Source organism: Penicillium expansum (assembly GCF_000769745.1).
Source record: "Penicillium expansum strain MD-8 chromosome Unknown contig268, whole genome shotgun sequence".
Lineage (NCBI taxonomy): Eukaryota > Fungi > Ascomycota > Eurotiomycetes > Eurotiales > Aspergillaceae > Penicillium > Penicillium expansum.
The window spans coordinates 863,786-883,275 of NW_015971324.1; the positions used below are offsets into that span (position 1 = coordinate 863,786).

At 47.9% G+C, this 19,490-nt stretch overlaps 8 protein-coding genes across 8 annotated transcripts; 4 read left to right on the forward strand and 4 right to left on the reverse strand.

Moving 5' to 3' along the window:
• Positions 1-990: 990 nt before the first annotated feature.
• Positions 991-2,486, forward strand: PEX2_080170 (aldehyde dehydrogenase family protein; the record flags this gene model as incomplete). Its single annotated transcript, XM_016745287.1, has 2 exons — positions 991-1,023; positions 1,080-2,486. The coding sequence occupies 2 exons, from the start codon at positions 991-993 to the stop codon at positions 2,484-2,486; spliced, it is 1,440 nt and encodes a 479-aa protein (XP_016598205.1).
• Positions 2,487-2,873: 387 nt separating this feature from the next.
• On the forward strand, positions 2,874-4,478 carry PEX2_080180 (amidohydrolase; the record flags this gene model as incomplete). Its single annotated transcript, XM_016745288.1, has 5 exons — positions 2,874-3,245; positions 3,298-3,542; positions 3,591-3,797; positions 3,852-3,906; positions 3,969-4,478. The coding sequence occupies 5 exons, from the start codon at positions 2,874-2,876 to the stop codon at positions 4,476-4,478; spliced, it is 1,389 nt and encodes a 462-aa protein (XP_016598206.1).
• Positions 4,479-4,622: 144 nt separating this feature from the next.
• Positions 4,623-5,726, reverse strand: PEX2_080190 (glycoside hydrolase family 88/105 protein; the record flags this gene model as incomplete). Its single annotated transcript, XM_016745289.1, has 1 exon — positions 4,623-5,726. The coding sequence occupies one exon, from the start codon at positions 5,724-5,726 to the stop codon at positions 4,623-4,625; it is 1,104 nt and encodes a 367-aa protein (XP_016598207.1).
• A 646-nt stretch (positions 5,727-6,372) lies between these two features.
• Positions 6,373-8,262, forward strand: PEX2_080200 (uncharacterized protein; the record flags this gene model as incomplete). The annotated part of the gene is made up of 6 exons (XM_016745290.1): positions 6,373-6,792; positions 6,852-6,969; positions 7,018-7,129; positions 7,183-7,701; positions 7,754-7,965; positions 8,021-8,262. The coding sequence occupies 6 exons, from the start codon at positions 6,373-6,375 to the stop codon at positions 8,260-8,262; spliced, it is 1,623 nt and encodes a 540-aa protein (XP_016598208.1).
• A 734-nt stretch (positions 8,263-8,996) lies between these two features.
• PEX2_080210 (putative endo-1,4-beta-glucanase) lies at positions 8,997-10,272 on the forward strand (the record flags this gene model as incomplete). The annotated part of the gene is made up of 4 exons (XM_016745291.1): positions 8,997-9,183; positions 9,245-9,587; positions 9,642-9,816; positions 9,892-10,272. 4 exons carry the CDS (start codon positions 8,997-8,999, stop codon positions 10,270-10,272), a joined length of 1,086 nt encoding a protein of 361 aa, XP_016598209.1.
• Positions 10,273-11,290: 1,018 nt separating this feature from the next.
• PEX2_080220 (NPP1 family protein) lies at positions 11,291-12,199 on the reverse strand (the record flags this gene model as incomplete). The annotated part of the gene is made up of 4 exons (XM_016745292.1): positions 11,291-11,391; positions 11,453-11,779; positions 11,854-11,918; positions 11,970-12,199. 4 exons carry the CDS (start codon positions 12,197-12,199, stop codon positions 11,291-11,293), a joined length of 723 nt encoding a protein of 240 aa, XP_016598210.1.
• Positions 12,200-12,735: 536 nt separating this feature from the next.
• PEX2_080230 (5'/3'-nucleotidase SurE) lies at positions 12,736-13,735 on the reverse strand (the record flags this gene model as incomplete). Its single annotated transcript, XM_016745293.1, has 3 exons — positions 12,736-13,356; positions 13,411-13,505; positions 13,564-13,735. 3 exons carry the CDS (start codon positions 13,733-13,735, stop codon positions 12,736-12,738), a joined length of 888 nt encoding a protein of 295 aa, XP_016598211.1.
• Positions 13,736-14,260: 525 nt separating this feature from the next.
• Positions 14,261-19,021, reverse strand: PEX2_080240 (putative ABC multidrug transporter; the record flags this gene model as incomplete). The annotated part of the gene is made up of 13 exons (XM_016745294.1): positions 14,261-14,359; positions 14,416-14,855; positions 14,909-15,068; positions 15,130-15,336; positions 15,392-15,702; positions 15,769-15,862; positions 15,915-16,090; positions 16,145-17,035; positions 17,088-17,487; positions 17,584-18,449; positions 18,534-18,669; positions 18,719-18,763; positions 18,818-19,021. 13 exons carry the CDS (start codon positions 19,019-19,021, stop codon positions 14,261-14,263), a joined length of 4,029 nt encoding a protein of 1,342 aa, XP_016598212.1.
• Between the last annotated feature and the right edge of the window lie 469 nt (positions 19,022-19,490).

The following is a 19,490-nucleotide window of genomic DNA, read 5'->3' on the forward strand; positions in this document are numbered from 1 at the left end:
TCAAGTAGAACATCATTGGCGCCGAGATCCATGTGGCCGAATAGATAAGCTCAGAGATGTCTTAAATACATCCTTGAATAATTTAAATAATTTAGTCTGAGGCAATGAGCCCGGTTGAGCGGCCGTATATTGGAAACCGGCGGCTAAAATAGGAAAGGCCCATATGGAAGACTGAATATAAATAAAGTATGAGGTGCATCATATTCCACCACGAATATCTTCACTATCAACCTGAAATTAGGCTGTGGAAGTTGTTACAATCAATATTATTAGCGATATTGCCGTGGTGGACTATCCGAAATTCAAAGCTGGCATATATATGTGCGCTTCCAATTATACCAGGTGGCCCCAATCTGGCGAGTTGTATGCATCCCAAGGCTCAGCTCTCTGTCGGTGAACAAGCACACGGTGACTTTTCATCATTACTGTATCAATGTCGGATATACTTGAATACCACCTGCATGCAGCATATCCATGGATAGCGAGATGCGTTTAGCCGGCTTATCTTACCGAGCGCTGGCTTGTCTCCTGAACGCCCAAGTCGTGAAGGGGTCAAGTACCGTGCTCGCATCCCGTAGCTCGTGGGATGCCCAAAGCTCACGCGAATAGCTCCCTGAGGTTATCCTGAGGAAACCGAGAGCCGAGGGGGATCCTGGTACCCCGCACATTGCCAAGACGCAAGGATTAAGACAAGATCCCCATCTCACGACCAAAAAGGGAAATGAACTGCAGGGATCGTCCAAAGAAATGCTATTTAGAGAGAACAACAGGGTAATGAAATGCAGTCAGGTCTACATATGGAAGTATAGGGTTGACCTTGAGAGGCTATTACAGGGGCATTTTGGGCGACTAATTGCGGCTTTTGGATGTGCCTAGGTTTCTAGCATACCTTATAAATACGTGGTTTCAATCGCTCCAGCCCTGATTGTGCGAGGTTGTTTTTGCATCCCTCTCAACATAATCCCTTTGTATTGAAAGTTGAAGCTCAAAATGACAGCAGACGCCAAAACATTGGATTTTTCCGTGAGTCTCTGAAGGCTCTATTATCTCGATCCCACGACTTATCTTCTTTGAAATAGACATTCCACAATGTGATCAATAACCAATTGACTACAACATCGGAAACCCGACAGGGGATCAACCCTGCCAACACTCAGCCTAACCCACCTGTACCAGTTTCGTCCCAGGATGATCTTGACAAAGCCGTAAAGGCAGCTCAAGATGCTTTCAAGAGCTGGGCCAAGACTTCCTTTGAAGAGCGACGTAAAGCCCTGCATGCCTGGGCCGATGCCATTGACGCCAATGCCGACGGATTTGCGAAAACCCTTACAATGGAACAAGGAAAGCCATTGAGTCAATCATCTGCAGAGGTGGGTATGGCAAGTCTATGGATTCGTGGTCTCACTGCCATTGAGATTAAAGACAACATCATCGAGGAAACCGAAGATAGGAAGATCGTTCAACGCCACACACCCATCGGCGTGGTGGGTGCCATTGTCCCCTGGAACTTCCCTGTCCTTCTGGCCGTCGGAAAAATAACATCTGCTGTGTACACCGGAAACACCATTATTGTGAAGCCGTCCCCCTTCACACCTTATTGTGACTTGAAGCTGGTCGAGCTTGCGACCAACTTCTTCCCTCCTGGCGTGATCCAATGCCTGAGTGGTGAGGAATCTCTCGGCCCGTTGTTCACTGCTCACCCTGGAATTCAGAAGATCAGCTTTACTGGGTCGATTGCCACTGGAAAGCGGGTTATGGCTGCATGTGCTCCGACTCTCAAGCGAGTCACACTCGAACTGGGTGGCAATGACCCGGCAATTATCTGCGACGATGTTGATATCGATGCTATTATCCCCAAGATTGGAGTTCTTTCTTATCTCTGCAGCTCGCAGATCTGCATGATGATCAAACGACTTTATGTGCACGAGAAGATCTACGATGAGTTCTTGAGCAAAGTAATCACGTTTGTCAAGACCCTGAAAGTCGGCGAAGGTACCGAGGCAGATACTTTCTTCGGCCCTGTTCAAAATCAGATGCAATATGAGAAAGCCAAGGACCTGTTCAGCAGTATTAGTACTGAAAACCTGAAAGCTGCGCTTGGAGGCTCGATCGAGGCTTCTTCCGGGTACTTCATCCATCCGACCATTATCGATAATCCTCCGGAGACATCGCGCGTGGTACAGGAGGAGCCATTTGCTCCCATTCTTCCCATCATGAAATGGTCTGACGAGGACGATGTCCTTGAACGTGCGAATGCTTTGGAGACAGGATTGGGCTCTTCTGTCTGGAGTAAAGATTTCGAACGTGCAACTCGGATTGCAGATCAACTCCAGTCGGGCTGTGTGTGGGTAAACAGCCACTTTGATGTTGCACCGAATGCACCCTTTGGTGGACACAAGCAGAGTGGCATGGGTGTGGAATGGGGCCTTGATGGCCTGCTTGCGTACTGCAATTCGCAGACCCAGTGGCTGAAGAAGAGTTTCTAGATTATAGCTTAGTGTCTGGATTTTTATACACTGCGTGAATGTCGACACAGGCAAACTTGGAAGAATCCCCTTCAACGATTTACATTGTAACATGTGCCATATTTCTCCACTATACTCCACTAAATCAGAGCTCTCCCCATCTCATGGGAAATGTGTCAATTCTGAGATTCATTTGTTATCTTATCACGCCCCTCAACGCGGATCTTTTCGTACGTCGGCAGACTCCGATGCTTCGACTCCGATGTTTGGTCTCGCGTGGGGCCTCGAATTTGACGATATAAGTTCCCTGATGGTTCTTCTGGGGTAAGTTCCATTATTTAGAACATTGACCAGGTATCTCTTTCACAGCCGCTAGCGCTTGTTTTCACACCTGTCTAGCGATTCGCCATGCTTTACACTCATGCAACTGTTGTTACTGTGGATACTTCTCGACGTATAATTACCGACGGAGCAATTTATGTAGTCGGCGATGTCATTGTGGATATTGGCAAAACAGATATCCTCAAGGGAAAGTATGCAGCCGATGAAGAGTGCGATCTCTCCGGTCGGATCATCATTCCGGGGTTGATCTCGACCCACATGCACACTGCACAGACCTTGCTACGAGGTACAGCCGACGACCTCGAACTGGTTTCGTGGTTATGCGAGAGAATCTGGGTTCTCCAGGGCAACTTTACGGCGGAGGACGGGTACGCTGCAGCACGATTGAGCATCGGAGAGATGCTTAAATCGGGGACAACCTGCTTTTTGGAGAGCATGGTACTATAACCCATTGATGTCATTGACTAAGCAGAGACTGATCTGAGTGAAGTTTGCAGATCGATATGGTTTTGACGGATTATGTCGCGCGGTTGAGGAGAGTGGCATCCGTGGCTGTCTAGGTAAAATTGTCATGGACATCGCGAAATATGCCAAAGATGACGCCTGGGCCATGTATCCTGGCCTTGTTGAGAACCGTGAAACCTCATTGCTTGGAACTTTGGAGATGTGGGAGAAGTGGAATGGTGCAGCCGATGATAGAATCAGAGTCTGGTTTGGTGCCAGAACTCCTGGAGGGTATGAGACGGGACTGCCATTGGGTGTCCCTTGCTAACAATAAATCAGAGTATCGGACTCGCTTTATAAGGAAATGACTGCCATTTCCAAAGATAAGGGTATACCTATCACCATGCATTGCGCTGAGGTCAAGGCCGATCGTGACTTTTTCGCTTCGATCTCTCACACCCCGATGTCATATTGCAAATCAGTTGGCTTGCTAAGTGACACCACTGTACTTGCTCATATGGTTCATCTAGATGACTCGGACATTGAGTGAGGATCGAATATATGTAAATTGAGGCAACGGAGGCTGATGATATCATGAAGGCTGCTTTCTTCTTCCGGAACGCATGTCGCACACTGCCCGACATCTAATGCAAAGGTAAGTTTCATTGCCAGGTTAATTTATACACACGCTTGACTTTACGGTCTGACGACGTCTAGCTTGCATCTGGAATCTGCAGAGTACCAGATCTACAAAATGCCGGAGTCAACATTGGCCTGGGTACCGATGGCGCGCCGTGTAACAATACATGTGATCTCTTGCAGGAGATGAAACTCGCCGCCATTATTCACAAGGGCATCTCGCAAGATCCCACGGTCGTTCCAGCCGAAAATGTGCTGGAGATGGCCACAATCAATGGCGCCAAAGCGCTCGGCTTGGATAAACAGATTGGCAGTCTGGAAATTGGTAAGAAGGCTGACTTTGTGGCTATCGATGTTCGAGGAATCCACACCCAGCCTTGGTTTAACCCAGTCAGCGCAGTTGTTTATACTGCGACTGGACGAGATGTTGACGTTGTTGTGGTTAATGGGAAGGTTTTGGTCAAGGATGGAAAGCTCATGACGATGGATGAGGAGGAAATTGTGCAGGAAGCACAAAGAAGAAGCAAAGAGGTCGTGGAGAGAGCTGGCCTGGGTGACAAGGTTCAGGGCCACTGGCCAGTGGAGTGATATAAGATTCACATTTCATGATGTTGTTCATTTCATTCTATCTCTAGCAAGTCCGTTCGTGCAGGCAAGATGCCTATGTACAGCTCTATGATTCAGGTCATGCCCACATTCCATTGCCATTTCAGTCATTAAGACGTTCATTCCTTACAGCAGATCACGCAACGCTTCGCCCAACGCCATGATAGCCATAGCCTGGCCATAAGGCATCGAGGTCAATGGAATCTTCTTGTAAAAGTCAAGACAGTCACCCATCCCTGTGCCAAAGCTGGTATTCTGCAATTCTCCTTTATCATCCACGTATCCAATCACCGCAGAAATGGCCTTTTCAGCAACTGGACGGTACTGGGCACCGATGTAACGTTTCCGAACGGCCTTGAGGATACCGTAAGCAAATCCAGCGGTCGCAGATGCTTCCAAGTACGAGTCGGGGTGGTCAAGGAGAGTGTGCCACGCGCCGGATGACGATTGAAGGCGCTGGAGGGCCTCGCACTGTGCCTCAAGAGTATCTATCAGGTGCAGACGAATAGGATCATTTGGGTGTAGGTCGAGCAACTCGATGATCTCGGGAATAACGATTGTGACCCAGCTGTTGCCACGAGCCCAGCGCGCATCCGCAAAATTGTGTCCGCCATCCTCAAACGTCCAGCCGTGGAACCAGAGACCAGTCTTTGTGTCGAAAAGATATTTGATGTGTGTAAGGAATTGTTTTTTTGCCTCTTCGATATATTGGGGTCGGTTCAAAAGCTTTCCGATCTTCGCGAGGGGCATGACAGTCATCATCAAAGTGTCATCCCAGAGCTGCTGGTAATTCTCTGTGATATAAGTCATATGTTGCATTCCACCACAGCGTGTGCGGGGGAGCTCGTGCATTGCCCACTCAGCCCATGCATCGAGCCACGGCAGGTAGATGACATTGCCGGTCTTCTCATAAACGTAGGCGAGAGTCAAAAAGACAGCCATTGTGTTGATATTCTTGGTGGTGCCACCTTCAGCAAATCGTGCCGCGAACCAGTCCTCGATGATCTTCAACAATCTCTCATCACCCGTAAGCTCGTAGTACTTCCACACACCGTACAGTCCAATGCCGTGTGTCCATTCCCAACCCTGCCAAGACTTGGTATCAATAATGCGCCCGTCAGGAAGTGGCAGTAAAAATCTTCCTGTCTCGTCTTTGATGTTGACCAAATTGTCAATTAACAGGTTGACGGCGTTGTGAATTTCGGGGCCCGTGGGCTTAGGGGACGACATTTTGTGATGCTGGGATACTGGATATTGTGTTTTCGACGAATAAGATTTTCCACGACTTTTTGTCTGGGAAACGAAATAATATGTTGTCCCGAAAGGTCTACAGCTCAGAAGTCTTGGTGGAAGTTCTTCCACTAATGAGCTTTTGAGTCAAACGCCACGAAGCATCCCCGCGGGGGCCAAGCGTGATTCGGGTGAGAGAAGACCGAGTTGCAAATCACCAAGATACCTGGAAAGTGTATTTATCCAGACCCACCGCAATGAGAAAGGTACCTTTCGGCCATCGGGAGAGTAAATCCCCGGATTCCCCAGCGTGGGGAAAGGACTAGCGTACTATCTGCTCCTTTGCCAAGAAAGCCGGGGAAACAATCTTGAAAAGGAGACGGAGGTGACCGCTTGGCTTGGTTTAACTCGATTTGACTTGATTTGACTTCCGGTTAATACGATAGACCTACTCATTGGAAACCCCACATGACTCTTTTAGTCGGCTAATACCCTTACATGTGGTTAGGGCGGCTTCGATTTGGGATCATGCACGGCCCTGACAGCAAAGCTGTGGGGTATTATAAGTCCAAAGGAATATCTCGCTTTTCTTTCATCTGTGTCCCCTGGTAAACTGCATTTTTGCTCATACTGTTATCATTTTACCATGGCCGAAGGCAAAGACGACCCCCAGCAGGGGATTGAGGTAACACCTCATCAGGGCATTGAGACAGCCCCTGTCGAGGGAATCGAGGTAGCGCACAAACAGCAACCAAAAGTTGACATGGGAGAGTACGAGAGCAAGCAAGATATCTCACATGTCGAAAAGGTTCTCTCGGCATCCGATGATCTCGCGAAGGATAACATGGACATCACCCGTGTGGATAAGGAAATCCAAGCATATGCCGCCCACAGTCAGGTGGAAATTGACGATGCCACCAACAAGCGCCTCAAACGCCTGATTGATCGCCGTGTCCTTGTTGTCATGATTTGCACATATTTCCTACAGGCTTTGGACAAGGGGACTATGTCGTTCTCTGCTATTATGGGGATTAAGGATGACGCGAATCTGAATGATGGGCAAAAGGTATGCAATCCTTCTTGAGCTTTCATCTCTATCAGCATGCTCATTACTCCTATCGATAGTACTCCTGGTTGACTACCTGTATTTACATTGCTGTTCTCATCGTCGAATATCCCACCAACTGGATCATCCAAAGAGTCCCACTCGGCAAATACCTGGGTATCAACATCTGTCTATGGGGTATGATTCTGGCACTCCATTCGGCCTGTAAGAACTTCACTGGGTTAGTCATTGTTCGTACCCTCCTGGGTATCTTTGAGGCTTGCTGCCAGCCCATTTTTGTGACTCTTTCTTCGATGTGGTACAAGCGAGAGGAACAAGCGGCCACGGTGACATACTGGTATGTGGATACTCGTCTACTAGCGAGTTTACGTTGATCTAATGGGGAAATAGGTACATGATGAACGGTGCACAGCAGATTGTCGGTGGTCTATTGGCATACTGTTTCACCCTTATTGGAGCAGACAAGGTGCTCAAGTCTTGGCAAGCACTCTTCCTGACATACGGATGTATCTCCGTTCTTTGGGGAATCTTCGTCATTTGGTATATGCCTGACTCCCCCATGCGTGCGAAGTGTTTCAGCGAGGAAGACAAACGTCTTATGGTAGAACGTCTGCGTTCTAATCAGACAGGTATTCAGAACAGAAAGTTCCATGCATACCAAATGTGGGAGGCGTTCCGCGATCCACAGATGTGGTGTTATTGTGCTGTTCAAATGTTCACCACTCTTCCTACAAGCGGTCTAGGCGCATTCTTTGGTATTATTGTCTCCAGCTTCGACTTTACTGTGTTGCAAACCCAGCTGCTTGCTATGGTGCTGGGCGCTTACATTATCATTGTGCTGTTGTCGTCCGCATGGCTGGTGAACAAGTTCAAGCAGAACACGATCGTGATGTTGTGCTTCATCATTCCGTATGTATTTCTTCTTTCTTGTTTTTCGTGAGGGCAGACTGACAGTTCGCAGGTCTTTCATCGGAACCATTGTTCTTATAACTGTCGAAAACACTACTTTGCCCACCAAAATTGGCCTTCTCATCAGTTACTACATTACTCTGTCATTCTGGTCGGCCCAAACTCTCACGTTGTCGATGGTATCACGAAATATTGCTGGCCAAACCAAGAAGTCCACTGTGGTAGCTGCAACATTCGTGTCATGGGCTGCTGGTAACGCAATTGGTAAGTATCTCGGGTTCCTTGTGGAGAATTTGAGTTCCTAGCTAACAAATAAAAGGTCCCCAGGTGTTCCTTGACACAGATAAACCACGGTACCACATTGCCTGGAGTGTTCATCTGGCTTGTTATGCCTGTATGGTTGCCGCCGTTGTCTACCTCCGCTTCCATCTCAAGCGTGAGAACGCCAAAAAGGATAAGATATTGGCAGAGGCAGGTCTCAGTGCCGCAGATCCAACCCTCATTCATGCATTCGAGGATAAGACCGATCGGGAAAACTTAAACTTCCGCTATGTCTACTAGATATCCAAGATAGTCGCATTGGTATGCAATGTCTTTGATGGCTGTATTTGTTAAGCTTAGCTGTCTTCAATTATATCCTCTTTCCCTTTTTTTTCACATAGTCACCTCAGTCGCTAATTCCGACCGCAAAATATTAGGTCATTAATAAACATCTTAAATACGTCCATGGATAACTAAATGACAAGTCTTGAATACAAATACTCTATCTTGTTTCAACGGCGCATTTCCGAAAATAGTGCCGAGGGCGCCTACTGACACCACTCCAGATGCACCAGTGTGTCAGGTTTGCATCACAACTCCATACGCCTAACCCCTCATTAATCTCCTTGATTATCTTCTTCTTGATGGATTTAAATCCTAGGCTGTCTCGACAGGGAGTTAGCGCTACGTTCGCTGGTGGCGTGGTGACTTCCTGCAGAACTAACCCTTCCTTGTCGTTCTCCATGCAGAAAGATTATTTCAGTTCTGCTAATTTCGCACATAATGTATGCGAGTTGTTTCATCCCCTTTAATTATAATTCTCAATCCGAGGCCTTTTCGGGATATTGATCCGGAAAGCACAACGCATGAAACCAAGTTACGCTCCTCTCGATCACTATAAGTATCGTCGTTGCGCAGTTCCATCACAGAGAACAAGCGCATGCAAAGGACTTTCGCTACTCACTGTTCACCCAACATATCTGTTTCCTTGAGATTTGAACTTATTCAACCTGTTTTTTTCCAATACCACCACAATGTATAGCCTTCTCGGCCCCGTTCTGTTCTCGTCGCTCGTTGCGGCCCATGGTCACGTCACCAACATCGTTATTAACGGTGTCTCCTTCAATGGATGGGACATAAACAGTTATCCTTATGAGTCATCACCTCCAACTGTGGTGGCTTGGGGCACCCCAAACACTGGCAATGGCTTCATTGCTCCGGGTATGTTACGCTATTTGTTATGCCATTGTTGCCGATCCCCTTTCTAACTTTGTGAAACTAGATGCTTACCAAACCTCGGATATCATCTGCCATCTCAATGCTACTAATGCTAAAGGCCATGCGGTAGTAGCTGCCGGTGACCGAGTCTTCCTTCAGTGGACCGACTGGCCAGAATCGCATCATGGACCGGTCATTGATTATCTCGCTAGTTGTGGCTCGAGTGGCTGTGAAACGGTGGACAAAACTACTCTAAAATTCTTCAAGATTGACGGTGTCGGACTAGTTGATGACACAACTGTCCCCGGCACTTGGGGTGATGATCAGCTCATAGCCCAGAAGTCGGGGTGGATGGTTGAGATTCCCCACACGATAGCACCTGGGCATTATGTCCTGAGACATGAGTTGTACGTCGACTCCCCTGATTCTTCTAGAAAATTTGCGCTAACACTGCTATGAAGGATCGCACTCCATAGCGCAGGCACTGAGGACGGCGCCCAGAATTATCCTCAATGCTTCAATTTACAAGTCACCGGATCAGGGTCAGACCAACCAGCAGGTGTCTTGGGTACAAACCTGTACCGTCCAACGGACCCTGGCATTATCGTGAACATTTACACATCTCTATCGACCTATGTAAGTTAATAGTCGGCGTTAAGGCTCGCGGACATCTCACTTGGTTCCGGTCCCTTGCTAATTTCAATTTATCAGGTTGTCCCGGGACCAACACTTTACAGTGGTGCTGTCTCAATTACACAAACCACCTCGGCAATCACCGCTTCTAGCACACCGGGTGCAGGTACAGGCAGTGCTACCGCTGGCAGCACTACAGGCTCAGCCTCGAAGGCCACCACTACGACACTGGTGACCACCACAAGGCCTACCAGCACTACCACTACCAGCAAGAAGATCGCTATCGCCAGTACGACCACTACTACCACTTCTGCTGCTGCTGGCGGGAGTGGAGCAACCCAGACTCTCTATGGACAGTGCGGAGGAACCGGTTGGACGGGAGCAACCGCATGTGCATCGCCAGCAGCCTGTTCTTCATCAAACCCGTGGTATTCTCAGTGTGTTTCAACTGCTGTTTGAACTGATTTGGCTTAAGACTCATGATAAACCGTCGCTGGACGATGGGTTTGAAGTATGCGCAGGAATGAGTCCTGCTAATCAGGTGTGGTGATTGATAGCGATGTGGGCAGTTTGAGGTATCTTAAATTCCTTTTCATCGCACCAAGGCTTGATTTGAGTCATAAATGTATATAGGGTTTGGAGCGGAGGAGCAGGTTATATATATTAGTTGGTCGCTTGTTCTAGTCATAGATGCGATCCCTCCACCTACAGCGGGGGATTGATTTGACCATCTGAAAATTAACTAGTCACTTTGGGCTGAAATTTTGGCTGAAATTTTTACGTGACTTTCTTAAAGATTCTCGATAACTACATAGGTCATGTTGAAATGGATGTCTGTCGGATATTAGTATGCTTGTGGTTGCCTTGCAGACTAGGCCACAGCCCAGGATATCAGATAGTTAACTAGCAGATAGTTCTAGGAGCTCGCCTCCTTCTGAAATACAACTATCTTCCCCTTTCATCTGGCATTTTGCCTTGAGGTTCAACAGATCACAATCCCAATTTTGAGATCGCGATAACTCAGCCTCATCACGGACCATCTTTATGCGTGAACACGTCATCTCACAAGAGTGACTTGGACCAGGTCGCAGCATTGGCAGTAGCATTTGTTCTCCTCTTTGCTGCCCCTTTACAATTTGTCATGCTATCATTTGGACGGACATTTCGAGCTAGTCTAGTCGCTCTCATCATTGCTATAAAAAGGGTCATAAGAAGGTTGCCTGGCAGGCAGCAACATTACCACGTTGTCGAGTTACGACGACGCACCACAGGCCAGGCCGGATGGAGCAAGGACTTCAGTAGGGAGAGCATTATATGAAGGTTGATCTACTGACTTTAAACACCCGTAAGCTTATTGTAGTAGCCTATTCGTATTAGCTACCAAAATTAGTATATGCTAAGGAGACGAAAGCAAGCCATCCACAACGATTTTCTCTTGACCCCATTCCTCTGGTGGGTGACCTTCCTGTTCTTGAGCTCAGTAGGTTGCCTTTGCTAGGTTGTTAGCAAAGTTGTTCTCGTTGAAAGGAACATTTCCAGCTCCAAAGTCGGTTGTATCCAAAGCAGTTTGCTCGACAGCTGAAAGTTCCAGGTTAGCTTACTAGCTTCCAGGCCTTGGGGGGTATGTTGGGCAACTTACTTGTCATTGACTCCCAGGCAACCAACGGCTGTGTGCCGCCCACGGCAGTAGTCAGGCCGCAAGAATGATCCAAGGGCCAAACAGACTCATACTTGATCAGAGATGAGGTTCCATCAAGTGTAAATTTGTCTGTAGTGCAATCCCAGCCACCATGTGCCGAAGGACAAACGGCCACGATGCTTGAGGCAGCGGTACTTGTGGCGTCGGATAGCCAGATGATAACACCCTCCCAATCGTGGCGATGGCCGATACCAGTTGAAGGCTCATCCTTGGGGAAATACCAGGAATACATCAGGGCATTCTTGCCGCCCGAAGTACCGCTTCGCACTGTGGATTGCAAAGGAAGCCCGTTAGTCAATATGTCCCGGGCTATTTAATGGGATACTTCCGAAGAAACTCACCGTAGACTTGCCCAGTGCTCGAACTGCATCCGCCGTTGGAACTTCCTGATGGCTTGAGACCGGCACTAAATCATAGGTATTAGATCAGACCGTGTAGAGGCAATTTTCTCACTCACTTCGTGTTTCCGTTTGCATCTACGGCTGGGAAAGGTACGCAGCCATTGACAACCTTGAGCTTTGGCTGGTATGCCAAATAGCGGTCGCCAGTGGCACCGGCAGGAACTGCTTGAGGAAGTCCGACGAGAGCGCTGGAAGCAACTGTTCCGCGGCGCGACAACTCAAGCGGGCTAGCTGTCACAGGCAGCACAGCGAGAGCAGTCAGCGCAGTAATTAGTTGAGGAAGCATATTGAGATCGATAGCTGGCGTTAAGAATGTATCTTGCAATGAATAAACGGGGATTTGTTCGGAATATTTATATTGTACATGTACTCCGTACTTTAGACCATTATTCAATCCTGATCGAACGATATGGTACCTTGTCGCTAGACCCGCATCCTTCGAGGGGTTAAAGTCCGGAAAAAAACGGTCTTCAGCCCCGATGAAGGATAGTGGAGGCTAGTAAAGTTCGAGGTAAAACTCTGATTCAAGATTAGATTGCTTTTTACGCGTGCGATCGACAGGCCCGGTGATTCGTTTCGCTGTGTTTCTCCGAATGCTAAATGAGGAACCTCACAGACTGAGGCATTTTCTTTGTCATGCTCTTATCTGCACTAAAAACAAGCTAATGTGGATTTTAATATACAATAGTTGTCTCACATGTAACCCTAGTAGGAAGCTAATAATATTCTCTCATGCAACATAGCATGATCGAAAACAACACGTGGTGATAACCAGGAACATGATCTGCACGTTCTTGGCACCGGTGTCTTTTTTACAACCAATCACGGTAGACAAGTAAGTAAATTGCCTAACTTCTTCAGAACAACCCCCTGGATGTCAGCGTGGGCATCTCTCTTCGAGTCTGCAATCCCAACTGAGACACTTGCATAGCACCCAGACGCTAGCGATATTTCCAATTCGTTTGGTAATCTCGAACGGCCACACGTGGTCACGTCATCGCTAGAAACAAGTGGAACTGGGATATGGATGCGAGAGAGAACGAAAGCGAAATCGGCCGGACTTGCGCATTCATCGGAGACCTTTCCGAAATTGACATTCAGCCAGATACCATTCGGGAGGTATGGCTTGCCAGCAGCAACCAAGTGGTTTGTCAAGTTGGTTGCCAAATCGGCATAGACATCACTGTAGTGGGGCCGCTCGCTATCCCATGAAGTCTGAGAGCCACTAGCGCCGGAGAAGGCGATAGCAGGGATCGCATTCTTCGCAGCGTAGGTGGCAGCGCCCACTGTTCCAGAGATGAAAACTTCGAGACCAATGTTACTCCCGACATTAGGACCTGTGACGGCCAAGTCAGGAGGACCGTCGAAGAATTCCGGGCCGTGCGTATCGATGCCGTATTGAATTGAGGTAACTGGGTAGCTGTTGACATAACCAAGTCGGGGCTATTTTTGCTACGATCAGTCTGCCGTTCTAGTAACACCGGGCACGGTACTAACCTCGGAGGCATTAAATCCCACAGCAGGGCTACCAGACGGGCAGCTATTGAACTCGCAAGCCTCAGTCAAGACAGTCGGCGTTTTTTCCTTTGACCCTGTAGTGACGCATGTCAATAAAAGAGCGGGATTGGGAAGAAAGAAGGCATAGAATACCCTTTCCACTCTGGTTCTCGGCGGGCGCAGATATCACAACTGAATGATCTGCCGCTCCTAGAGACTCGAACAGAGCGCGGATGTTTGTTTCCGCCCAGCCATCATCATTAGATGAGATGATGTTGACCGCACTGGCAGCCAGAGGGAAGATCGCAAGAACGTCGAACCGCATCTTTAAGGATTAGAGGGGTGTTGATACAATGCAGAATCAGGGGTTCTTTGGACCTTTTTATATTTTCGGACGGTACTAGTCTTTCTATGTTGTACATGTGGGTGTCGATATCCTTGTGACTAAGGGCTGTGAGCCTCGGGGGTCTCGGGGTTCGCCGCAATCTCAACGGCTCGGCCCAAATCCAAAAGCGGACAGAAACTCAATTGGTAGATCATCTAGGACTAGCAAAAGTACCGAGATAAAAGAAAACAAAAACATAATATAATTAATAATCTGCATAGGAGTCTATAGAATAAAGAAAGTAACAATAAAAGAGATCTATCTAATGGGGTTCTGGTTAAACACAGTGACCTATGGCTGGTAACAAAAGGAGCAAATGCCGAAAGAGATGATCTAAAGAAGCAAAGAACGCACTGGGGCATATTGTTATAATTATACCCCGCAAAAGTTGAAAGCAATCTAGATTTATGAATGATGCTGATGATAGTTTCACCAAGGCCCTATCGTCTACTTGGTCGCGATCGCTCATTCGGAACGGGCACTCTTCGTCTTCTTGCTCCTGAGCTTCATCATGAAGAATACCAAGGCGTACGACGAGAAGCAGAATAGGGCGGTGATACCGGTCTAACAATGAACAATTAGCATCGCAACCTAGGCCAAATCGACCAGGATATACTCACATCTCTCCACGAATAGTATTTTTCCCGGAGATTGAACGTTTTCGCGTAATCCGAACCCTCGGAATACGGACAGAATGAACATGTTCCAGTCGAGTTTCCATCGGCTAGGTAGCCAGTCTGCGTGGCGAGGAAATCGGCCATGTATTGACCGCAGGTCTGACCAGACGGCGCGGTGAACTGCACAAATTCCGATGGTGCACACTTGACCTTGACATCCCAGATCACCTCGCCAAACAGCCCACCAACCAAGTAGTTGAAAGGGTCCAAGTAGTAAATCCAGTATCGCCAGAATGGCTGCATGAGGGAGTAAGGAACCACCACGCCACAGAAACTGATCAGGCCGGCACCAATCAAGACGGGGTTCATCACAGCCGCAAAATACTCGTTCGGTGCATATGCCGCAATTGCCTGGCCGATGGACGTATATAGGAGTTCATAGACTGCCTTGATGTTAGATACTTTAATCGATCTTCGAAGACTTGGTGTCACTTACAAATCATCTGAAGATAGACATGCCCGGAAACGCTAGCCTCCACCGGAAGTCCTGCTGTGAAGTACCAGCATGCAAAGTAGAGTGTAGCGCAAATGATAAGGTATGGAATCTCCGTCAAAGTCTGCGCTCCAATGAAGGCGCTCCAGTGATAGGTTTTGGACTATATGGAAACCAGTCTTAGCGATACTTGTATGTCAATAGGATTCCACTAGCGTACTCACCTTTTTCTCTCGTGTCTCAAAGATATCACGACTATGCAAGAAGAACGGCTGCATCTGGTTGATACAGCCAGGGGCAACGAAGATGAAGTTGAAAATCGCAAAGAGTCTCAACTGCAGGTCGAAAGTGCCGTTTCCAATCTTCCAGAAGGTGAATCCACTGAAAAGTGCGGCGAAAATATGGAGAATGATCTTGTTCCACATGTAATCCTGTGCTACCGTCAGCTTTTGCAAAATCATTTTGTGTATCTCTGTAACGACGTACTGGTGAGCGCCAGATATGAATACTGAGGCGTTTAGAAACCGCCTTGAATTGGAACCAATGCGAGGTCGCAAAGTCCGCAGTATCTTCAACATAGTCGGAGTCATTTTTGCTAGATATGTTGAGTGCATCAAGTTGGGAGAGTGCTTGCTTGCGCTCCTCTGACTCGTTCCAGATTTCGACCCAATCCTTTTTGTCTGCAGTGCCACCTCCTTGAACAACATCAATAATGTGCTCTGCTGGATTAGCATCCGGAGGGCAGGGTGCTCCATTTCGAGTGAAGTAGTCCAAGATTTTGGCAGAGTCCTTGCCAGCTATCATCATAGAAGAAGTGATTAGTTGCTTGATCTTGAATAACCGCCTCAAGGGCAAAAGCTTACTCTCTCCGAAATATGTCATTTTTCCGCCCTTGGCTAGCAATAGAAGACCGTCAAATGCGTCGAAAAGCACCGCAGAGGGTTGATGAATCGTACACTAACACATCATTAATACGGTGTAAACATATTATAACACATTGAGAACTTACCAACACAGCTTGGCCGCCATCGACCAGTTTACGAAGGAAGCGCACAATGTTGAACGCACTTTGCCCATCAAGACCGGAGGTGGGTTCATCCAAGAACAACAATGTGGGCTTAGCAACAAGCTCAACACCCAGGGTCACGCGTTTGCGTTGTTCGATGCTAAGTCCCGCTCCAGGGACTGTGAGTTATTAGTATCGCTGTCTAGTAGCATTAAAACACAAAGCAAACATACCTCCAATGAGTGCTTCGCTGATATCACGCAGCTCCAAAAGGTCAATGATATGTTCGACGTAAGCAAGCTTTTCTTCGTGAGGAACCGTCGATGGCTGGCGAAGAACCGCCGAAAAGTCCAATGCCTCCTTCACAGTGGCTGTCTCGAGATGCACATCCATCTGTTCGCAGTAACCCGTAGTGCGTTGGAAGCTGATTCCAACTGGGCGGCCGTCAATCAAAACCGATCCATGGATCTCTCCGCTATCCTTGCGCTGAGCAAGCACATCCAACAATGTTGTTTTTCCGGCTCCAGAAGCTCCCATAAGTGCAACCAGGTTTCCAGGTTCGACAAATCCAAATACCTTATTCAGGAGCTGTTTCTTCTCACCGTGGAAAGGCACATGGTAGTCGAGGTCTTTCCATGTAAAAGTTGATTGCTTGACCGAGCCCAATAGTGCGCTAGCGTCTGCCTGCTTTGGTGACTGTGACTTCTCGCCTTCCTTTCCACGGGTCTTCTCGCTGCCACGCTTGTAAAGTAGAACAGATGATCCACTTTGGCTGTTCCGGAATTCAAGCCCGAAAGAAGTCAGGCAAATGAAGAAAATCCAGAATCCAATGAGGATACCAAAGCTTCTCCAGATGTGATGAACTGAATAACTGAATTGCTCTTCAATGTATTTTGCCCCATCAATAATGCCTTGATCGTCGCTTCCAAGAACTGAACATCCTCGGTGGGCAGATACTGAGTTGGAGTATCCGCTGCCGTACGGGATATAGTCTGGTTCTATGCATGTGAATTTTCGTCCAACAAACTCATTGGCCATCAGTGCTTCGAAGGCATATGCTCCCGGATTGAGATAGAAGATCCAACGGAACCACACATGCATCTTGTGGAATGGAATCAGATATCCTGCAATTCGTCAGTTCCTATTCTTTATCTCGATGCTATGACCAATACCTACCTCCATATACAAAGAAGACTGTGGACAGCAAACCGGAGATTTTGGATGCATTTCCAAATTGTTTGCACACAGCGCCAACAGCTCGGAATAGTTGCACAAAACACAATGTCTGCGCAATGACGATGATCCAAAAGGTGAAAAACTTTCCAGCGTTCATTTGAAGAGCAGCCATGAAGTAAAGGATGAGCGAGAAGCAGGTCACCTGGAACATCACAACTGGGATATCAGTGATAGCGTTGGCAATTGCGAAGGCAGTGGGGCGGTAAAATCCGAATCGCTTCTGACGAGAAAGAATTGGCCGACCCATGAAAGATGCAGTTGTCTCCGACAGACTTTCAAGGAGGAAGTATAACACCGGGAAAAAGCAAACACCAGGGCGTAGGAATATTGAGCTTGAATCCTAGTAGTTTAAACCGTCAGCTTCATTTTCTTGAATCACCTTGGCTAGATGGCTTTTGATTACCTCTGACAAGTTATAGAACAAACTTCCACAGACCAGAGCCTGGATTAGAGCCGACCCAACCTTCACAAATAGGGAGAGCTTATCACCCCAGATGACCTGGAACTGGCGGAGAGCACAAGCGGCAATCTGATCCCAGAGATTCGCTGTATAAACACTGCTGTTCCGAGGAATATGCTGTTTGCGCTTTTCACTGGATACTGCCAGCGTAAGGTCTTCGGCTTCGTAGCTCAGCTTCTCAGGGTCCACGATAGAGTTCATTTGGTCTTTGCAGATGGAACTATTTTGATAGCAGGCTTCAAACTCCTCGGGTGTATTGGGCACCTTCTCTTCCCAGCCGGGTCGGACTGTGCGTTCGGTAAGGACAGTAACTGAAGTAAGGAAGTCTGCGACATTGGCACCCTTGGGGCAGATGAATCCAAGGTCTTCAAAGTATTTCCTTGCAATACGGCGAGGGCCGTAGTAAGTGACACGACCTTCAGCGAGGACAAGGACCTTGTCGAACTGGTCATAAATACCATTTCCGGCTTGGTACGTAGTTGTGATGATTGTCTTGTCGTTTCGATCCGCTTCGCGTCTGAGCATTCGAGCGAATTCGACCGCTGATTTCGAGTCTAAGCCCCGAGTGGGATTGTCCCACATTTGGACTGGACTTTGCCCAGCCAAAACCTCAGCAAGAGAGACACGCTTACGCTCGCCGCCTGACACGCCTCTGATATACTCGTTTCCTACCAAGTTCTTCTTCGTGTGTCCGATTCCAAGTGACTCCAGGATCTGATCACGATGGTTCTGCACGAAGTCCTTGCGGTTGCTCAGATGCTCTGGGCGCTCGTTGGGAACCTTGTTTCGAAGGGCAAATTTCATTGTACGGTTGACAGTAAGGGTTGGGAAGTGGACATCGTCTGATATCAATGCAGTTAGCATTGAGTTCAAAAAAAATCCAGGTTAGGATTGCATGCCTTCGTTGTTGAACATGATCTGCTGACGGAAGCTTTTGGCAGCTTTATGATCCATGCTTCCGTAGTTGGTTTCGCCTGTGACTTCATCGAAGCTATCTCGATCATTGGACAGGACTCGAAGGAGGGAAGTGCATCCAGAGCCTGGGCGTCCCAGTACAAGAAGCTATGTTGGTCAGTTACAACACTCCTGTTCGGGAGTTATGAGAGCATACCATTTCCCCAGGCATGACCTGACCTGCAACGTCTTTGAGGATCGTCTAGAAGCTAAATTAGTATATGATAACTGCATGTTGACGGTTGAATATGCCCACCCTCTTTGGGCGGTCGCCGCGCTTCAACAGTGCCGCAACTTGTCGCGGGTCCACCTCTGACCATAGAGTGCTTCCCAACGCAGCATCTGGTGCCGTGACTCGGACGTTCAGATTACGGAAGGTGACTGTCAGTCGTTTGCGAATCTGGTCGTCACCGTTTTCCAGATCCACCGGGGTGACTGTGCCGGACGACGGAGTTTCCATGATGGCGGCGTATGTTCCTGGAATGAAAAAGAGCGACTGCTGGCGATGGTACCTGGTCAAATGAGATTGGAAGCAAATACCATGGTCGAGGGGCAGAAGAGCTCTTATATTGCGGATTCGTTATCGAATCTACATTTTAAATCCATATTTCCGGGAGTGGGTCATGGTTCATAGATCACATCGCGTATGCATCGCCGTGGTGGAATCCAGATATGGAATACACCTTCAAAACAGGTAAAACAACTGCAAATAATATCGCATTAGCGAGAATATCACTAGAGAGAGTTTCTCGGAAATATGCACACGGATATATTAGCGACCCACTCAGTCAAAAGCGATTGTTCATTCGCTGGGAGTCTATTCCTGAGCCTTCTAGAGCTTCGATTAGATCCACCCTCGGATATAGATTCACTTCCACGGACTAAGCCGGTAGACGGCCCCTTTATGGAGACAAAGTTGACACAGTTTG